The 22,735-nt window shown below is 42.2% G+C and overlaps 2 protein-coding genes across 2 annotated transcripts in view; one reads left to right on the forward strand and one right to left on the reverse strand.

Moving 5' to 3' along the window:
* Window positions 1-17,529, reverse strand: part of med12 (mediator complex subunit 12) — a 363,139-nt gene extending 345,610 nt beyond the window's left edge. The window contains exons 1-2 of the mRNA XM_055643638.1: window positions 17,354-17,529; window positions 942-1,046 (exon numbers count right to left, since the gene is read on the reverse strand). Of these exons, the coding sequence (XP_055499613.1) occupies window positions 942-1,046; window positions 17,354-17,452 (204 nt within the window). The 5' untranslated portion in view covers window positions 17,453-17,529. The remainder of the gene's footprint in view (window positions 1-941; window positions 1,047-17,353) is intronic.
* Window positions 17,530-20,712: 3,183 nt separating this feature from the next.
* LOC129702092 (START domain-containing protein 10-like) overlaps window positions 20,713-22,735 on the forward strand; it is a 41,934-nt gene continuing 39,911 nt past the window's right edge. Inside the window, exon 1 of the mRNA XM_055643639.1 lies at window positions 20,713-21,091. Coding sequence (XP_055499614.1) covers window positions 20,927-21,091 — 165 coding nt within the window. The 5' untranslated portion in view covers window positions 20,713-20,926. The remainder of the gene's footprint in view (window positions 21,092-22,735) is intronic.

Genomic DNA, 22,735 nt, shown 5'->3' on the forward strand with positions numbered 1-22,735 from the left:
CTCTTCCAACCTCATCTATTGCATCCGCTGCTCCAGGTGTCAACTACTCTACATCAGTGAGACCAAGCACAAGCTTGGCAGTCGCTTCGCCCAACACCTCCGCACAGTTCGCATTAACCAACCTGATCTCCTGGTGGCTCAGCATTTCAACTCTCCCTCCCATTCCGAATCCGACCTTTCTGTCCTGGGTCTCCTCCATGGCTAGAGTGAGTCCCACCACAAATTGGAGGAGCAGCTCCTCATATTTTGCTTGGGTAGTTCACACCCCAGCAGTATGAACATTGACTTCTACAATTTCAGGTAGTCCTTGCTTTCCCCCTCCGCCCCCTTCCCAGCTCTCCTACAGCCTACTGTCTCTGCCTCGTCCTTTCTTCTTTCTACCCCCCCCCCCCCCCCCCCACATCAGTCTGAAGAAGGGTCTCGACCCGAAACGTTGCCTATTCCTTCGCTCCATAGATGTTGCCTCACCCAGCTTAGTTTCTCCAGCATTTTTGTCTACCTTCGATTTATCCAGCATCTGCAGTTCTTTCTTAAACAACGCATCAACCAAGACAGTTTTCGTTAGAGACCTTATTCATTCCTGGGGTCACTCTGAGACAGGACTCCGCTAATCAGCGATCTGTGTACCAAAGAAATCCTAGCAGAGATTGGATTATTTACAGCAGAAGTCAAGGGACATCGCTTCCAGCTATATTTCATGTGACATGTCTCACCAACAAATGAGTAGTTTGTGTAAAGTGATTGATACAAGCCTCCACCAAGCTGCAAACCTTCTAATCTGAAACACAGATCAGTACCAGCAGTAAACTACAAGTAGCAGGTCAGATGTCCTGACGCACTGTCAAGTTGTCCAGTCATAATTCATAGGCTTTTGTGATTCAGCCTTGATAATGAAGATGGGTGATGTTCAGGAAAGATTTTGATCAACGAGAGAATCTTACCTTGCCAGGATTGAAATTAACATTCTTTGCACTACCATGTTCATCCCCAGACACTGCAGGCTGATTGTTAAAGCCTTGTTTGACATTCAGTGCTGTCAGCTCGTCCTGAAACAAAAGGAGAACCATTAAGTCAACAGTTTAGCTACTAATACACGAGCACAAAAGATAATCTTTACTGCTATCTTAGAACTTCTTGCAAACTATAAAATTGATCTGAAGCAACTTGGTTTCCTGCATAAAATGGAAATCAATTAACGTTTAATTTCATAATTCAATACAATGTTCTTTGTAAAATTATGCAACTTCCAATGAGTGTTAGTTTACAAATGTAAAAATCCTAACAAATGCATTTGTAATTACTCACCAACACTTGTTTTCAAAATTAACCAATAGTTTTAAACCCCTCACAAGAACACCAAATTTGGCAGTTCTTATTGTCTATTTAGAGTCATTGAGTCATTACAGTGTGGAAACCGGCCCTTCGGCCCAACTCGCCCACACCGGCCAACAATGTCCCAGGTACACTGGTCCCACTTGCCTGCACTTGCTCCATTTCCCTGCAAACCTGTCCTACCTATGTACCTGTCTGTTTCTTAAACAATGGGATAGTTCCAGCCTCAACTACCTCCTCTGGCAGCATATTCCATATACCCACAACCCTTTGTGTGAAAATGGTTAACCCCTCGGAATCCTATTAAATCTTTTCCCCTTCACCTTGAACCCATGTCCTCTGGTCCTCGATTCCCCTACTCTGGGCAAAAGTCTCTGTGCATCTACCTGATCTATTCCTCTCATGATTTTGTATACCTCTATTAGATCTCCCCTCATCCTCCTATGCTCCATGGAATAGAGATCCAGCCTACTCAACCTTTCCCTATAGCTCACACCCTCTAGTCCTGGCAACATTCTTGTAATCTTTTCTGAACCATTTCAAGCTTGACAATATCTTTCCTATAACATGGTGCCCAGGACTGTACACAATATTTTAAATGTGGTCTCACCAACGTCTTATACAACCACAACATGACCTCCCAACTTCTGTGCTCAATACTCTGACTGATGAAGGCCAAAGTGCCAAAAGCTTTTTTGACCACCTTATCTACCTGCGACTCGTCCTTCAAGGAACCATGCACCTGTACTCCTAGATCCCTTTGCTCTACAACACTACCCAGAAGCCTGCCATTTACTGTGTAGGTCCTGCACTTGTTCGACGTCCCAAAATGAAACACCTCACACTTTTCTATATTAAACTCCATCAACCATTCCTCTGCCCACCTGGCCAAACGATCCAGATCCTGCTGCAATCTTTCACAACCATCTTCGCTATCTGCAAAACCACTGACTTTTGAACATGTAAAAGATTTATTGCACATGACTTTTAACCACCTGCTAAATGGTGCATTCTTCATTTAAGCTAGTCTTCAGTTGTAGCGTTTTATTTTGTTAAACCATTAAACAAAATTTCCGTATTCATTTAACATCAGTACTGTACAATTTCTAATCTTATTGTTTAAGAAAGGAAATATAGAGAGAATCCAGGGAACTATAGGTGAGCCTCACACCAGTTAGGATTTATGTCCATTTGGAAGAACAATGGACTAATTAGGGATAGCCAGCATGACTTTGTATGCATGTCTCACTAACTTGACTTGGGTTTTTTGAGGAGGTGACAAAGGAGATTGATGAAGTTAGGGTTGTGGATGTCGTACACATGGATTTTAGCAAAGCTTTTGAAATGGTCATGGTAGGCAGATCCAGAAGTTTAAGTGGATTCGGAACTGGCCTATTCATAGAAGACAGAGGGTCGTGGTGCATAGGCGTGGCAGTGAGCACACCATGGTAGTGGATTTAAGTGGTACCTCACTCATCTATTTAGCACCCATTTTTTAGCCCCTGGGGATCCCACAAGTCTACACGCAGTGGGTAGTACCCAGCACACTCCCAATCTCGTTCATTTCAGGTGACCCCTTACACACTCCCATAGTCAGACATTGGTACGTAGTTCGTCTAACCTAATGTCTCTGGGCTGAAGGTCTATAACCTGGCCATCCTATTTTTGCGGCTAACCAGTGGTATGCATCTTGCAGTGTAGCCTCTGTATTTCTGTTCATGAAGTCTTCTGCGAACAGTGGTCATTGTCAAATCCACAACTCACTCCTGAAGAGTGTTTCTGATCTGTCGGACAGGTGTTTGGGGAGTTTTGTTTATTATAGAGGGAATTCTTCTGTCATCAGCTGTGGAGGTCTTCCTTGGCCTGCCAGTCCCTTTATAATTAGTAACCAGTGCTCTCTTTCTTCTTAATGATGTTCCAAACATTTGATTTTGGTACGCCTAAGGTTTGGCTGATGTCTCTAACAGTTTTATTCTTGTTTCTCAGTCTCATAATGGCTTTTTTCACTTTCATTGGCACAACTTTGGTCCTCATGTTCATAAACAGCAATAAAAGTTTCCAAATGTGATGGAAAGACTGGAGGAAAGACGAGTTGCTGAGAGCTCTCTTATACCTGCATTAAGGGAGCAATTAAATACACCTGAGCAATTACAAACACCTGTGAAGCCATGTGTCCCAAACATTATGGTGCCCTGAAATGGGGGGGGGGGGGGGGGGGGGGGGGGGCTATGTATAAACACTGCTGTAATTTCTACATTGTGAAACCAAAATGTATAAAAACACCCTTTAATAACATCTAACAATGTGCACTTCAACCACGTATGATTTTTTTTTTCCTATTACAAATCTCAAATTTTGGAGTTCAGAGGCAAATAAATAAATGATCGGTCTTTGTCCCAAACATTATGGAGGGCACTGTGTATTAACTTACATAGTTAAACCATAGTTAAACAGCCATGCGTCTGTGCCAAAGGCCGCTGATATAATCTCCATTGCCAAGCTTTAGATTTCCTTTATCAATTTAAACTTGAGACTCAATATTACTGCTTTCGTAGCATGAACTCTTTTATGTCAATCTGACCCAAAAACACCAACATTTTTCTGCAACTTGAAACCACAAGATGTCACAATCAAAACAGTGGAGGACGTATTGTGGAAGAAATTTAGAGCCTTTCAGTTAATCTAAAAACAAGATTCTGTACAATTATTGTATTATATATGTCATTGGGGATATGAATGCAGATATCTGAGATAGGAACTCATTATTTGCCAATCATATGGCTCAGTTCTGTCAAGATAATAATTTCATATTGTAAAGGAAAGTGCTTTTACCTACAGATAGTTATACTTATATTAGTGAGGCCCGGCACACTATGTCATGGCTGGACCACTGCATTAGTACAGCTGATGCACATGCCTCATTTGGGTGTATGAGGATTTTGAGGGGCCTGTGTTTGAGTACAAGAAGCTCACTAATGCAAGATATAAGTATGCTGTTCGCTTCATCTGTAAAAATGAGCAAGCTATGAGGGCTGATTCCATGGCTAAGAAGCTGCTAAGTAACAATGCTACTGATTTTTGGAAAGAAGTGAGAGCACTTAACAGTTGCAAAACATCTCTACCTTGCACTGTAGATGGAATCTCTGGAACAGCTCATATCGCGGAGATATGGCGACAACATTATAGTACTTTATTCAACTGTGTCCAAGGTGATTTGTATAAGGTGGACAATATTGAGAGTAATGGCTCAATGGTGATTATGTCACATGAGGTGTATCATGCCATGAACAAGATGTTCAACAACAAAGCAAGTGGCTTGGATCATATTTCTGCTGAACATCTTAAGTAAGCGAGTACGAGGATAGCTCCTCTCCTTGCTAATGTTTTACTGGCTTTATGATTCATGGCTTGTTACCAGACTCAATGTTGTCTGTTCTGTTAGTGCTGGTCATTAAGGACAAAGTTGGTAAATTAGCAGCCTGAATAATTGCAGGCCCATAGCTTCAGCCAGCATATTGCCAAAAGTCTTAGAAAGCATTCTGCTGGGTTCTGTTAACTCCACAGATAACCAGTTTGGTTTTAAAGCTAAACATGGCACTGTGCATATAGGCCCTAAAGGAGATTGTAAACAAATATAGAGGCAAAAACTCTTCAATTCTTATGTGCTTTATTGATGCTTCCAAAGCCTTTGATCATGTTAATCACAGAAAGCTGTTTGTTAAAATGAGTCAAAGAGGGGACCTAAATACATTATGAGAATTCTGGCTTACTGGTATGCGCACCAGACTATGCAAATAAAATGGGGCAATAGGGTCTCAGCCCCATTTGGGGTAAGCAATGGTGTTAGACAGGGGGGGGGGGGGGATTTTGTCCCTAGTCATTTTTAATCTTTATATTGATGATCTGTCCAAACAATTGAAAGCCTGTAATACTGGGTGCATGATTGGTAATATTTTAGTGAACCATATAATGTATGCAGATGATCTTGTGGTCTTTAGTCCATCTAGCACTGGTCTCCAGCAGCACCTTACTATATGTTCTGTGTATGGTGTGGAACATTATATTAAATATAATGCTTGTAAGGGTGCTGTTATGATCTGCAGAACCAAAGAGGATAAATGCCTAAAATATACTGATTTTAAATTGTCTGACAATAATCTTAGTGTCAGTAATAAGGTAAAATATCTTGGGCATTTTATTACAGAACAAATGACAGATGAGGATATTTATAGGCAACGACGTATACTATATGTACAGGCGAATATTCTTTTGCGGAGGTTTGGTGCATGTACAGATGTTGTGAAGATGTCGCTGTTTAGAGCATATTGCACAACACCCTACACTGCGCACCTGTGGTCGAACTATGGAAAGACAAGTTTGTAGAGACTAAAGGTGTCCTACAACGATGCCATGAGAACACTGGTAAGGAAACCTTGATGGTGTAGTGCTAGAAACATGTTTGTGGCTGCGGGAGTAGTCCTAAGAAATCATATGTATAAATTCATTTGCAGGATGAATGACTCTAAAAATGTAATTATTGTGGCCTTGTCAAACATAAGGTTTAGCAATACACGCTACGAATCCTAGTTGTGGAGACACTGGTATCATTGTCTCGATGTAGGACATTGATCATTCTTTTTTATTTTGGATTTTAATTAATGTATTGTGTTTGTTTTTAATATATATAATTTATGATGCTTTTATAAGTGATATACTAAGATTTTATATGTATTTTATGATGTTTTTATATGCAATGTATTTTTATGTAATGTTGTCCCTTGTCTGGACCTTATTTGGGAAGTAGGTAACAGTGTACCTTCTGCAATAATGCACTATTTTTAAAATAGTGTAGTAGTATAAATATATTCAGGTTTACTTAACCATAATAAATGGCATGTGTGTGATTAGCTGTGGAGAGCTGTAACAGAAAGATGTGAGATTGGGGCCTTGGCCTACAATATTTAAAAATACATCAAAATGTCAACACCAAACAAAATTCTCCCTCTTCAGCCAAGTCATTTTAATTTTCCAATTCACATGTTAATCCTAATTTTACATCAAATCTGGGATATATATTTTTTAAATAAAGGAAAACATCCCTGAAAGGAGGTTTCCAACCTTCACCACTTCACATTGAGAAAAAAAGAATGCAAAAATAAACTGAACATGTAATTTATAATAATTAAGGAACAGCTTAATTTGAGCAATTTTTAAAAAACATTTACTTTGCAAAGCTGTTAAAATATTCTTTGGTGGTATGTCAGTGGAACCAAGCTCTTCTCCTGAAGATTATTTGAAATAAGAGTTTGAACAAGATGAAAGATTCCACCAATGAAATAGTATTTCAATAAATTAAATTTCAAGCCCTGTATCGAATATGAGGTACAGGGTTTTCAAATAGAAATCACTTAGACGATTACCATGCAATGATAAAACTGCCTCATCTTAACCGACAGAAATAAATCAACACATTAAAGCAAGTGGTTGAGTACTTAACGATTTTGAACAATTACCCAATAAACACGACACATGGTAACTCAGTCTTTGGTTGATGGAACAACAAATACGGGATATTTTGCCTGCAGTGCCCATTTGCTTCTTCATGTAGCATTATCCTTCATCTGATTTTAAAGTGAACACTCTGATTTTAAGACCGTGTATCTGCAGATTCCTCAAATGTTACTTGCCCAGCTCCTATTTAAATTTGAGAAATGAATTTCCAGCCCCCTTTTTCACCAGAGTATTTAGATTGCAACGTAGTGAAAAAAAATTGATTTAAATGAATGATGACAAACTTTTGTCAAAGGGATCAGCCTCTCTATTAAAACATTGCATCATCATCATAACTTCTAATAGGTTACTCCTAAAAATATATGTGTCAAGAACACTCTCAATGTTTCCAATCTCACGTCTCAACTGAAATCTGTCATGCCTGGTTATAGCTTCTGCACCTAAAAAGTTCTCCAGAGATGCTGCTTGACACGCTGAATTACTCCAGCACTTTGTATCCTCTTTAATCACACCCCTCTCACTTTAAGCCTATGCCCTCCAGTTTTTGAGTCCCACTATCCTGGGGAAAAGGTGGTGAACCTTCACCTTTGCCATGCCCCTCTTGTACGTCTCAATAAGTCATTATTCAACCTCCTATTGTTCAAAGTAAAAAGTCCCAAGCTATCCAATCTCTTGCTATCACTCTAATCGCCAAGCCCACATAATGTTCTGGTGAAGTGGTTTTGCACCCTTTCCAACTGACATCCTTTCTATAGCTGCAGGAGCAGAATTATACACAGTACTCGCATTGTGGTGTCACCAGCAACTTGTTAGCTGTATCAAAATGTTCCAAGTTTTGTACTCCACATCCTTCCCAATGAACAAAAGCATGCAAAATGTCTTCACCATACTGTCCAACTGACTTGCCACTCTTAGTGAACAATGCACCTGTACTCTCAGACTTCCAGCATTGATTTTTGTCTTCAATTTACTTTGATTTTCAGCTCCTTTTTAAATTACAGAATTTGAATTGTTTTTCTCCTTATTTTTTCTGCTTCAAGTGGTTTGCTATTTAGATCCCGAATCATCTTTTGTCAGCTTCAGTTTCACTATGCTCAATGTCCACTTCCCTGGCCACAATGAATAAATTCCCCATAAATTCCCCAGAATTCCACAACCCATATTCCATCATAACAAGTCAATTTGCATTTGAACCCTTTCCTTGCAGCCATCATCCAGACTTATTTTCTCCATTTACACATTCAAAAGCACTCACCTGCATCTACAAATTCCTCCACGATGTTTAGCTATTTACTATTAGCTATTTAGGGTCTTGACCCTAAATGTCAACCATTCCTTCTCCCCACAGATGCTGCCTGTCCCACTCTTCACATTAAATGAATTGTTCTATTATTTACTCTGTTGAAAAAAAAACCTAACTGTTGTGCTTACTGACAAAATAAGTAACTAGACATATAAAACTGGCAGTGCTTTACAGCAACTAAGAATTAAAAGAGAATAACAAAAACACAAGCAGATCATTTAGCCCCTCAAATCTCCTAATCCTTCATTGAGATGACTGCTCTCCTACTTTGTCTGATTTCCTATCCAAATCACATATTCTTCAATTCCCTTTGTACCCATAAACCTGCAAACCTCAGACTTTAATATAATCAATAACTCAATAACCATTTCCCTATGAGGCCAAGAGTACCAGAGATCCACCATTCTGCATGAAGAAATATGTTCATCTCAGACTGACAATGGCCCATGACCCCAGCTCCTAAGTATTTCAGCATCTACCTGCAAAACCTTACATGTTTATATTTGTTTCTTCTGAGCTAGAAGGAATATAAACTAATCACATCGTCATTTCTTACAGGAAATCCACTCGCCCCAGAATTTAATGTAATGGATCTACACCACAAAGTATTCATGGAAAATAAAGTCTTGGGCACAAAGAGACCAAAGTTATATAAAGTAATTCATAAATGTTTCATTTGTTTTATTTACACTACCACTCTTCCAATGAAAAATGTTCTGTCATCAGTTCATCATCAACAAAGGCTTCAGATTTTGACATACTGCTGCACAATGCAATTCCTTTCCCACCCCTGTCCTCTTTCTAACATGAATCACCAATAAATGCCTTCTCCAAATTCAACATTTCAACCAAGCTTAAGGCCGCCCCTTAACTCTCCCTGGAGTCATGTGAATAAAAGAGAAAGTTGTATCTTGAGAATGTAACATTGCAATATTCAAATAAATAATGTGCCCAAGTCTATGATTGATCATGTGCCCAACCAGTATTTGCAAGTACATTGGAAAAAATATCTTGAATATTTGGAAGGTGCCAAATACAGTCATACTACATACAGTCTGTCAATTCCCGGAATACTACCCACACTGGATCTTTATAAATACAGAGTTGGAATAGTCAGGCACATAAATTAGTGCATCAGCAGGAGATGAGCTTTGTATAAAACAGTTATGTGCAAGATATTGTGTCCATGTTAGTTAGTAAAGCAAATCCACGAGTGTTACATTTCAAACACTTCTGTATGGAGTAAATTACTTCTGCATAGCAGATTGGGGGGGACGGGGGGACGGGACGAGACGACCGGGACACATCCAAGCCAAAACTCAAAGATGGACAACTGGCATAAATGATCAGTTCTGATATAGACAAAAAGTGTAATAAAATGGAAACACAAGGAACTGCAGATGCTTTTTCACAAAAAAAAGTGCTAGAATAACTCAGCAGTTCATGCAGCATCTCGGCCGAACATGGATAGGTGACATTTCGGGTCAGTGCCCTTCTTCAGATTGCCAAAAAAAGCAAGCTACCCAAACTTGGAGCTTTCAATATTGAGTGCAGAAGATTGCTACAAGCTCAACCAGATGAGCTGTTGATTCTCATGCTTGCTCTGGGTCTCATTGCAATAGTGCAGGCAGCCAGAGACGTATTCATTAGTAGTCGATTTAAAACAAGGCTCTACTTGTCCGTTTTATTTTTATAAACATTAAAGCTTCCATTGCACCATTCAGTGTTGAAACCTGCAGGTGCACTTTTCTTCCTTAGCCATCACTAAGAAACTCCATCCAGTTCACGTCATTGCCCCATTCTGTATGATAATTTGAACATAGCCTTGTAAACCTCATATTTCAGATCACACAATACTTTATTTTTACACTATAGTTGACAATATCTAGATTTAGGGGTATCTTAGACTACTCGGAGGACAGAGTTATGATCCTTTTCAAACTGAAGCACACAAGTCACAAGTTAAAGAATGAAATCAACAAATGCTACTTCCTCTGTTCTTACAAATTGTTACTGCGATTCTAATCAGATTAACTTTCTTAATCCGAGAACAGATGTTATTGGAAGATGAATGTTTAGCTATAAATTATATTTAAATTATATTTAAAAGTATCTCTTGACGGTTACCTGAAAACATCACAGCACATGGAGACATTTGTGTATTCAGAAAGTGACTTTTCACAACATGCTCATACACCTAATGCACAAATATTCTCTCCTAAAGATTCTGAAGAATAGCAATTGGACTTAAAACCAACCTAATCTGCGTGTACTAGTTTTACAGAAGCAAAGCAGGACATAAAGTGGTGGAGTAATTCAGCAGGTCAAGCAGCATCTCTATAGAACATGGATTCTGGAGCTGATGTTTTATATGTGAAGAAGGGTTGTGATGTCACCTATCCATGTTCTCCAGAGATGCTGCTGGTCCTGCTGAGTTACTCCAGCACTTTGTGTCCTTTTGTGTATTAACCTGCATCTGCAGTTCTTTGATTCTACATAAGTGCAGGATCATATTAATCCCAAGACTACATAGAATGTTGGTAATACAGGTGCGCAACCTTTTATCCGAAAGCCTTGGGACCAGACACTTGTCGGATTTCGGACATTTCCGGATTTCAGAATGGAAGATTTTTAGCGTAGATTAGGTAGGTAGCGCGGGCTACTTGAAAAGTCTGGAGCTGCTGCCTCCTCCCCGGTGACCGGGAGAATCATTGCATAAATGTTAGTCAGTTAATTTGGAGGGATTTTATGTGGTGGTGGTGGAGTCGGGGTGAAGGGGGAAACTTTAATTCTTAGTCTCCTACCTGGTCGGCGACTCCCAACCTCGCGGACAGGTGTAGCTCCGAAACTCTATGTCTCCAGCAACGTCCCAGAACAACTCGCAGCGCTGTGGCCGCCGACACTAACATCGCGGAGCGTCGCTGGATTTGGAAGCTAGGGGGCTCCGTCCGGCCAAAAGGCGCCGGTTGGAGCTCCAAAGAACTCTACATCTTCCATATCCAGCGACGCTCCGCGATGACAGCGGGAATTGCCGCACGGCGAAACATTGCCCGGAAAGACTCCCGACATTCCGGAGTTCTAGGTTTGGAGCGCACGCAGCCAGGGGTAGAGTCAAGACTAAACCGGCGTCGCCCACAGCCCCACCGGCCACTGCACTGCGGATTACTGCACGGCGACCTCCATGGGTATTCACTCTCGATAGGTCCAGGGGACTAAGAATTAAAGTTTACATTTCACATTGAAAGCCCTCCAAACTAACTGATTAACATTTAAGCAATGATTTACAGATGTTTAAGCGTCTCCCGGTCTCCAGGGAGGAGGCAGCCGCTACAGTAGTACAGACCTGGGTTGACCGTGGGTCGTTTTGGGTCAAGTTTGGCGCCAAACGCGAGCTTTGGTGCGCAGACGACATCTGGAAAAAATGGCCGGTTTTCGGAGCTTTTCGGTTTCTGGAACACCGGATAAAAGGTTGTGCACCTGTATGTTGATCGTGACCATAGCATCGTATTACAGGTGCAAGTCTGGGTCTCCAGCAAAGAACAACTAACTAACTAACAAGTTGTTTAAGCTAGTGCATTCCAAAAGAATAAAGAAACAATCATCTTATACCATCATGACAGGAGAAAACAAAGGAAAGCAAATACCAGTTCTAGGTTACAATTCAAGACTAAGAAATTCTATTCTGACTCCATGGGTATTCACTTGGTCCAGGCTAGCCCCATTGAGAGCTTTCTAATTTGTGCTAAGGTGTTACACTGCTTTTGGCCCTTTCAGCCAGTGATCATGGCTGTCATCCACAATCAGTAACTGCCTGCCCTTTCTATCCCTTGGCAGAGAGAGCTCTATTCTACAAAATTTCAGCCAGTGGATTGTCCTCTATTCTCTGGGCAGAAAAAAATTCAAATTCTCTGGGTGAAAAAGTTTTTCTCAGTCAGTTTTAAATGGCATCCCCTTTATTCTTAGACTGTGGTCCCTGGTTCTGGACTCCCCCAATCATCGGGAACATTTTTCCTGCATCTAGCTTGTCCAGTCCTTTTATAATTGTATACGTTTCTATAAGATTCCCTTTCATCCTTCTAAATTCCAGTGAATACAAGCCCACTCTTTCCAATCTTTTCCCATATGACAGTCCCACCATCCTGGAGATTAACCTCGTGAACCTACGCTGCACTGCCTCAATAGCAAGGATGTCCTTCCTCAAATTAGGAGACTAAAACTGCACACAATACTCCAGATGCGGTCTCATCCGGGCCCTGTACAACTGTAGAAGGACCGTTTTACTCCTATACTCAAATCATCTCGTCATAAAGGCCAATATGCCATTAGCTTTGTTCACTGCCTACACTACCTGCATGTTTACTTTCATTGACTGATGTACAAGGACACCCAGGTCTCGTTGCCCTTCCCTTTTTCTTAATCGGACATCATTGAGATAATAATCTGCCTCCTTGTTCGTGCCGCCAGATAATCTACATTAAACTGCATCTGCCCATCTCACCCAACTTGTCCAAGTCACCCTGCAACCTCCGAGCATTCTATTCGCAGTTTGCAATGCCACCCAACTTTGTGTCATCTGCAAATTTGCTATTGTTACTTTTAATCCCATCATCAAATCATGAATACATATTGTAAATAGTTGCGGCCCCAGCACCGAGCCTTGCGGCATTCCACTCGCCACCACCTGCCATTCTGACAGGGACCCATTTATTCCTACTTTTTGTTACCTGTCTGAAAACCAATTCTCTATCCATGTCAATATCCTAACCCCAACACCATGTGCTCTAATTTTGCCCACTAATCTCCTGTGTGGGACCTTATCAAAGGCTTTCGGAAAGTCCAGATACACTACATCCATTGGCTCTCCTTCATCCATTTTACTTGTCACATCCTCAAAAAATTCCAGAAGATTAGTCAAGCAGGATTTCCCCTTCATAAATCCATGCTGATTTGGACCAATCCTTTTACTGCTATCCAAATGCGCCGTTATTAGTTCTTTTAATAATGGTCTCCAGCATCTTCCCCACCACCGACGTCAGGCTAACTTGTCTATAATCCCCCGTTTTCTCTCGCTCCTTTCTTAAAAAGTGGGATTACATTGGCTACCCTCAAATCCATTGGAACTGATCCTAAATCTATAGAACATTGGAAAATTATCACCAAAGCATTCACGATTTCAAGAACCACCTCCTCGAGTACCCTGACATGCAGACCATCAGGCCCTGGGGATTTATCAGCCTTCAGTCCCATCAGTCTACCCAATACTATTTCTCACCTAATGCAAATTTATTTCAGTTCCTCTGTTTCCCTAGATCCTATGTCCTCCCAGTAGATCTCGGAGATTGTGTCTTCCTTAGTGAAGTCAGAACCTGTTTGTTTTGTTCATTACCTGTTCATTTCCTTGTTCCTCAAAATAATTTCACCTGTTTCTGCCTTCAAGGGACCCACATTTGTCTTTACTAATCTTTTTCTCTTAAAATATCCTTCTTTAAATTCTTGGCCAGTTTACCCTCGTACTTCATCTTTTCGCCCCGTATTGCCCTTTTTGTTACCTTCTGTTGTCCTTTAAAAGTTTCCCAATCCTGACTTCCTGCTACTCTTTACTAGGTTATACACCTTTTTAAAATTTTATTCCATCCCTAACATCCCTTGTCAGTCACGGTGGCCTCGTAGAATCTTTCTTCCTCTTTGGAATGAAATAATCCTGCATCTTCTGGATTATGCCCAGAAATTCCTGCTATTCTATTGAATTGAATTGAATTGAATTGAATCCTTTATTTGTCATTCAGGCCTTTCGGTCTGAATGAAATGCCGTTGCTTGCAGCCATACATGTAATAATAAACAACACACAATAAACACAACTTAACATCCACCACAGTGAGTTCACCAAGCACCTCCTCACTGTGATAGAGGCAAAAGTCTTAGGGTTGCTGTCTCTTCCCTCCTCTTCTCCCTCTGCGCTGAGGCGATACCCCACCGGGCGATGGTAAGTCAGTCCCGCGGTTCAAGCTCCGCGGCCCGGGGGTGGTCGAAGCTGCCACCCTCCAGTCCTGCGGGCGCAGTTGTTGCCACGGGAGCTCCGGAAAACAGGCATCAACCTGTGACCCGCGAGCTACCGACGATGTCATCCACTGGCCCGCGGCCGTGCCCCGGATTCCACAGTCTCCATATTGCTGTTCCACAGTCATTCCTGCTAGGATCCTTTTCCAGTCGACCTTGGCCAGTTCCTCTCTCATGCCTTCATAGTCCCCTTTGTTCAACTGCAACACTGACATTTCTGATTTAACCTCCTCCCTCACAAATTGCAGATTAAAACATCATATTATGGTCACTACCTCCAAGCTCCACTGCCTCCTAACTCCTTTACCTTGAGTTCCCTTATTAAATCAGGTTCATTAGACAACACTAAATCCAGAATTGCCATCTCTCTGGTAGGCTCCAGTACAAGCTGCTCTAAGAATCCATCTCAGAGGCATGCTACAAACTCCCTTTCTTGGGGTCCTGAACCAACCTGATTTTCCCAGTCTACCTGCATATCCACCTCCAGTTTAAATTCCATTTGGAATAATTTAGAGGGCCAGGAAATCAAACCAAAAACTATTGAAATCTCCCATGTGCGCAGTGGCATTACCTTTGTTACAAGCCAATTTTAACTCCTGCTGCAACTTGCACCTGAAATCCAGGCTACTGTTTGTGGGGCCTGTAGATAACTCCCATTAGTGTCTTCTTACCTTCACAATTCCTCAATTCTATCCACAGTGAATATACATTGTCAGTCCCCAAGTCACCCCTCTTAAAGGACTGAATTTCATCCGTCAGCAAGAGCCACCCCACCTCCTCTACCCACCTGCCTGTCCTTTCTATAGGACGTATAACCCTGAATTTTCAGTTCCCAGTCCCGATCCTCCTGCAGCCATGTCTCTGTAATCCCCACAATGTCATACTGTACCTATCAATCTCCAACTGAGCCTCAAGCTCATCCACTTTACTTCTTATACTTCGTGCAGACATATAATACTTTTAATCCGAAAGGAAGTCACAAACACCCTTGAACATTGTATTTCCATGTTAATGATTACTCCTACTGAATCAATAACATCATATTCTGTTGTTATTTTTGCACCTAAATAAATATATGATCTCTGCGAGAATTCAAATTTACATCACTGAAAACATCACCCGACTGTCAACAATGAATGCCATAATTCAGGTAAGCAAGTACTACGCCTATTTACAAAATTAATAATTGCCCCTGGGCCTAAAGCTACAGATATTATGTAAGATTGAAATGTTTCTCTGAATGTTTTTTTCTTAGAAAACTATTTTCTAACAGTCGAGTTACTATTTTAATCTCACATATACATTCTAATTCAAGCTGGAAAGGGTACAGAGAAGATTTACGAGGATGTTGCCAGGACTAGAGGGTCTGAGCTATAAGGACAGGTTGAGTAGGCCAGAACTCTATTACCCAGAGCACAGGAGGATGAGGTATAATCTTATAGAGGTGTTTAAAATCACGAGGAATAGATCAGGTAGATGCACAGAGTCTTTTGCCCAGTAGGTGAACTGAGGACCAGAGGACATGGGTTTAAGCTGAAGGGGGAAAGATTTAATGGGAATCTGAGAGGTAACTTTTTCATACAAAAGTGGGTGTATGGAACAATCTGCCAGAGGAGGTAGTTGAGGCTGGGACTATCCCAACGTTTTAGAAACAGTTAGACAGGTACTTGGATACGACAGGTATGGAGGGAAAGGGACCAAAAGCAGGCAGGTACTAGTGTAGCTGGGACATGTTGGCCAGTGGGCAAATTGGGCCGAAGGGCATGTTTCCACACTGTAACACTCTATGACTCTAATTAACCTTAATTTCCATCTGAGATACTTAAAAATTTGTCATTTTTGCTTCCTGGTTTGCCGCATAATAATATTTCAATATGATTACTCAGCTGGCTTCGTGACAATCTTGTTGCTGGATTACTAATCTCAACATTAATTCCTTACGTTGAGAAAAAATTCACAGCACACACATCAATAATTTGTTACCTTAATTGGTGTTACCTTATTGCTGACAACAAAATCCAAGCCAGTATATCAGTTCTGATGAAAGATCAGTAACCCGATGTCTGATCTGTTGAGTATTTCAAGCTCTTTCTGTTTCTGCAATTTAGAGGTTGCTGCTGGCATTGGTATTGGATATGATTTAAGTAAATGGAGTAAAATAATTGTTGATAGTTAAGAAGTTACACAAGATTTGTTGCCGTTGAAAACAAAGATTAATGACTGGATACATTTCTGTGGCATTGTTAATGTCATCTCAAAAACACTTTACAGTATGAAACAACAGTGCTTTGGTTTACTAAAGCAAAACAACAATTTAAAAATGGCACACCATAACATGGACTTTTGGGAAAATTAAAAAGTAACAGGCAAAAATCAGGGATACAAGGAGGAAATGTTAGTCATTAGGTGTTGACGGAACATCCACTAATAATGAAACATTAAGATGGCAAGATTACTTATGGAGATGTGTACACAAAAACTCACAAACTAAACTGGCTCAAGGCACTGGAATAACTTCAAAGCAGGGCTTCAAAGTCAATTCACCTCATCTGGAAAGGAAATTGTGCCCATGAAGCTTAGAAAGAATCTGGGTAATGAGTGCTAGTTTTGTAAAGTTGGGGGCACAAAGCAAATGTTTATAAATTGGTGTGATTCGTGGAGGGTAAAAAGGCTCTGGTAGAGAGTGAACACAATGCGGGCATAAAAGTTTTTTTAAAAACTATCAACTTTGTAATCGATAGCAAACATTATAACTGCTATGCCTTATATTGGTGGAGTTTGTGAGGACTTCTGCGATCTTATTAATGATGATTATCCGCATTAAACACATTACTGAAGGGTCGGCTCAACAGTTAAATGGGCTGCACACCGACCCCCTTTCTCCCCCGGCGTGGGCTCGCCACTCTCTCCCACAGAGGCAGTTGGATGAGCCAGAGGACTGCTGTGGGAGAGCAGTTATGTGTACGTTTTTCTTGAAGTCTGTGGAACTGTTCTAGGCCCAAGTGCGGCCACAGACAGAGACTATTTATTGTTTACATGGACGCTGCTCTAGGCCCGGCTTCCTCACGCCGGCTTACTTACCCCGCCGGCCCGGCTGCTTGAAAGAGTGACTGGCCGTCCTCCCGGGGAATCTCTACGATTTTTCCTACCTCTTTCTGTTTGGGGTCCTGCGGGTAAACGTCTGGCGGCCCGAGCCGAGGCCTTTTCAACGGCCTGTGCTCATAACTCAATATCCCGAACGCCGCCATCTTTGGGAAACCCGGCTTCACCCAGCGAGCGGCGCCGAACGTTGACGGAAATCACCGAGTCCGATCATCGACGGAGATTACCGAAGCGGACCACCGAAGCCTTCTTCTGCCCACCCAATTCTGTGTGACATACACACAATTCCATTTGTTTGAACTATCTGTGTTAATTCACACTCTGTCCATTTTAGGCACAAAACTGGATTTCAACCAGGAAAAACATTCCCAACTAACCAGCACAACGCGTCTACTGCATTTTCTGTTTCAGTACCAATTATTACTAACTGGAAAGCAGTTGCTGATGCAGACAAGATCGCTCTATCCGTTGGAACATACACATGCAGGAACTGAATCAAAAATTCCACTCCTCTGTGATGGGTCTGCCGCTCGAAATCCCAGTAACAAATCTGAGTACAGTACTAGAATGCTCCAGAAGCAATAAGATTACTGCATCTTTTTGTACCTCTTCGAATCTCATGTCCCTGCCAAATTATACAACGCACTAGTATCACCCGATTCATCCATTAATTTATTAAATTATTGAGATTAGGTCATTTTCATTAAATCTAATTCTGGAGATTCAATTATATAACGTCCTTCCTCCAGCTGCGTGCACATTCAAAAATTAGGTTTCTTTCCCAACTTGGACGTTTTTAAACAAATAAATTAAAGTGTTCAAATAGGATTAAATGTAGAATGATTTGTTCACTGCATTATTAATATAATTTGTGGCTATGGTGGCAAATGATTCCCTCAATTTTTTAATTTTTCATTGGCAATAGGAGAGTGACAACTTGAACTTAGAATAGCAGTCAATACAATGGATTTAGAATGACCACCTCATTATTGGCTAGGTAAGCTCTACAAGTCCACATAAGATTACCACCAAATCAAACTATAGTTGCAAGTGTAGAACTAGTGCAGTAATCGCTTGACCCAGTAGATAATTATGCTTGGCACCTAATCTGGCATTTTATCCATATGCCAAATAACGTTATGCCGTGTTTTAGAGCTTCTTCTTGATCTATACAATTAATATCTACCTTCAAAATAGTGGAGAGAATGGTGTATAGCAACTTGAAATGGTTGTATTGCCATAGTCAAGCAAAAGCAAGAATTGCCAGCAGTTAGCTTAAGCAATACCCACACAGTTCAGTAAATAAATAGGTTATCTGGTCATTCACATGCCTTAAACCTCTGCCATAAAAAGCAGAATGAGGAAAACCACTGAGTCCTGGCAATTCCTGGCTCATGACAACCCAAGGAGTATTCAAAACCATGTGTTAGGAGCATACAATGAGTCCAACAGCAGTAGCAGAACCATATCAATGCCCCTCACATTGGGCACCTTCTGCTCAATCTTTAAAGAATTCTGCTATTCTACCAATTCTGTGCTATTGTTAATCCACGTGTATCTAAACCTTCGTTTTGTTATTTAATGGAAATATTCAGATGAAAGATACGGAAAACTAATTGGCAAGGCACTGACCTCGTACCTCAGAGTTTTGGTTGCAGGAAAGTTAGGTATTTACAGGTGATCTTACAGACATGGCATGACAATCACAAATCTGCACATATTAAATTCTGGACTAAAACAAGGGTAATCCTAAAAACTATCAAATAATAACTTTGATATGATAATGGTTTTCTCTGCATGTAATGTAATGCCTGGTTAATTTCCCATGGCCAGATTTCCAGGTGAAACAGTTAAGACGCTGCAACAGGGAATTCTGGCTGCTTCTTTTAAAAGACCTAAAATGGCCATCCTTGAAGCAAGTTGTGAATTTTGGGATTTTTTAATCTCCAGCTGCCATTGCTTGCTGCTGTGAATAAGCGAGTTCAGTATTCTGAAAAACACAAGGAATCATAGGATTTGTCAAAATTCATTTGAGAAAAAAAAGTGAACGGGGGTGCCAGGTAGCGGAGAGCGGGGTGTAACTGCGAGAGAGAGGGGGCAGATGCGAGTGGGAGACAGGGGGAGAGACTGGACCAGTGGAGAGACAGTGAGAGGGGGGGAGAGAGGGGGGGGGGGGGGGGGGGGGGGGGGGAAAGACATGCGTGTTTGTGTTTTGCTCATAGATGTGCTTAATTTAACATTTCGCGGGGAGTGCCGGGGTTTGCATGTTGGAGTTGGAGGAACAGGGAGTTCTTGCGGAGATGGGGTGTCCGGGACCTGCAGTGAAGCCGTGATAGCGAGTTCCTCTCTCCCCATCCCTCTTCCCATCCTTCTCCCCATCTCTCCCCATCCCTCTCCCCATCTCTCACCCCATCTGTCTCCCCATCCATCTCCCCATCCCTCTCCCCATCTCTCTCCCTGCCGCCTCGTCTTTTACCGAGGACAGGCGTTGCTCCGTAAGAAGGAACTACAGATGCTGGTTTACACTGAAGATAGTGACAATGTGCAGGAGTAACTCAGCAGGACACGCAGCATCTTTAGAGAAAAGGAATAGGTGACGTTTCGGGTCGAGATCCTTCTCCAACGATGTTGCCTGACCCACTGAGTTACTGCAGCATTTTGTGTGTATGCCTGTTGAAGACTGGTGCTCAGCTTTCGCCGGCACTGAGGGGGTTAACCGCCGGCCATTGGATAAGGCGAGAGGTGATGCTGACGGTCCCCGGCCCGTCAGGGAACGGGTTCCTCAGGAGTCGAAGCAGAGTTGAGCTGGAATTAGCGCTTCTTCTCCGCGCTGATAGTAAACTCGGGGCCGCCACTGCTCCGGGACGGTGTCCCGTCAGTCCAGGGTCACCCCGGACATCTCCGGCCACCCCGGACAGGGATGGGACACTCGGGAGGGGACGGGGACGGTAGTGAGACTCGGCTCACAAATCTGCCTCCTGGGTTTATGCAGGGGAGGGGTGCATGGTTCGCCCCTATATAATGACCCTGTATAACCCGGGAGGGCAGCCTGTGAGTGTGGCATCCATCCGGGCTGAGGGGGACCAGACCGTGATTCATTAGATTATCACTGCTGAGATTTCTGCATGGACCAGTGGAGAAGGGAGAACTAGTGTAGCTCACTCCAGTAGCAATTCAACAGCGCTTGCAGCGCAGGAGACCAGGTTTGATCCTGACTACAGATAAAACGCAGATCTGTATGTCTGCAGCAGCTCTGATGCCGAAATTTGTTATCTCCAGTGACCTATATCCTGGGCATGCGCAGTCGGAATGCCGAAATCGTCCCTTCGTGTCACAGTCTCAGGTGTCGCCTTTGATCGACGACCGAGCGGACCAGTGAAAAGGCGACGAACGTCACCTGTAGCTGCGGGACGGAGGCGGGATCTTTGTTGTCAGGTGCTCGGAGCTGAAGAGAGCGCTGGGGCGGAGTGAGGCAGGTGTCGGAGCACAAACCCACTGTCGCCGCAAGATATTAAACGTAGAACAACTGCAGAGCGATTGCCCGAGAGGCAGGAGATCGTTTGCGAAGTCGCTTGGGCGGAACTGAGTGTCGGGACCTGAGCCCAAGCTCCTCCAGTCTAATGTCTGTCGAGCGCGACACGGTGCAGATCCCCGATGACCTGGCGTTCGCCTCGTTCCGGCAGCAGTGTGAATCAACGCAAGGATGGCAACAGAAGTACAGCAAACTCGGAGTGGGAGTGTGGGTGCAGGACACATCTGAGGGGAAAGCCGTGCACCGAATGAAGGTAATGATAAGATCGGGGAATGGACAACGCCAAAAAAAGGCCTTGTGTGTTTGTGTACCATTACTGCACAACGCTCCCTTCCCCTTCTTCTCCCTCCCTCCCCCAAAAATTTGAACAGCCAGTGAATGACTTTTGAAGCGAGTTCCTCACAGTCATGGACGGAAACGTGGCAACCAATTTCCGCGCAGAAGGTTGAACAGTGAGACGGGTGACAACTTTAACCTGTTTCATCCCTGTCTGTTGAGAGTGTGCATTGACCTCTTCATACCGTGCCGTTTAAACCGGCGAAAGCAATACATTACTTTTTTTTCAAATAGTATTATCAAACAAATTGTTACTGAGCCACTTATGAAATATTGGGCTGAATGACAATTGGTTTGGAGGGGTATGTTTTATGGAATATTGTAGGGTGGAGCGGGTGAAGAGGTTTTGACAAGGAATGTTAGAAGCTGAGGGTTTGGTGGGCAGTAATAGAATGATTAAATTTGGGGAACTAGAGGGCAGATATTCTGGAGACTAGTCATAGAAACAAGTGTTTCAGTGGTCACCTATCTCTGTTCCCCAGAGATACAGCCTGACCTGCTAAGTTATTCCAAGCACTTTGTCTTTTTTGTGAACTAGCAAGTTCAATTCCTTGTTTCTATATTTCAGTCCAAGAGTCCTGTCTAACCATTAACCACCCATCCACACTATTCTTATTGTGTTCTTCTCACATTGCCATTAGCTTTCATTGGATTCTTCCACTTACCTACACATTCAGGGCAATTTACAGTGACCTACCAATCCACACTTTTGGGATAGGGAGGGAAATGGAGCATGTGGGGAAAGCCTGTAGAGTCTAAAGGAGAATGTGAAAGCTCCATCCAGACTGCATCAGATACAAGTCATCTGGAGATATGAGATAGCAGCTCTACTGGCTGTCACATCACTGAATTATTTGGGAAGTTGAGGGACTATGGAAGAAAACAAAGATGAGATTTATAAAATTGAGATATTGCTTAACATGATGTTGCATTGAATAGAGAAGGCATGTTGACTAGAAGATGACCAATAGTCTATGGGAATAGAAGCTGATGAATCATTGGTTATGACTAGACAGAAAAGCATGATTGTGATGGGATGGTCTCTCCTTGCCCGATTAGTGCAACTCCAGCGATACTTAAGTCCAGCTCCAACTAGAATTAAACAACCCATTTGATTAACTGCCAAGCCATCACCATTGACATCCATTCCTTTCAACACACACACATTACAGTCATAGTTTGCATTGTTTATAAAATAAAGTAGTTGCTAATTGATCAGCATCTTCCAAATCTATGAAATGGCTTCCAATATCAAAGGTAAGCAGAGCAGGTGCATGGAATGTATCTGGAGTATCCATTCATAGTTAAAGACAATCTAGACCATGAAGTGCATCACAGACCCTATATAATTGCAATCTGTTTCTTGAAAATTCCTGTCCAACAGCACAATCGAACTAGTTTCATAGGAAGGACTCCAATGATTCAAGGAGCAGGCTAACATTGTCTTCTCAATGCCAATTCAGGACAAGCTGCAAGTGATGACCAGCACAAATATCTAATTCAAAGGTTTCAAAGGTGTTTTATTGTCACATGTACTAATTAAGGACAGTGATATCCAAAT

The sequence above is a fragment of the Leucoraja erinacea genome, chromosome 12 (genome assembly GCF_028641065.1).
Source record: "Leucoraja erinacea ecotype New England chromosome 12, Leri_hhj_1, whole genome shotgun sequence".
Taxonomy (NCBI): domain Eukaryota; kingdom Metazoa; phylum Chordata; class Chondrichthyes; order Rajiformes; family Rajidae; genus Leucoraja; species Leucoraja erinaceus.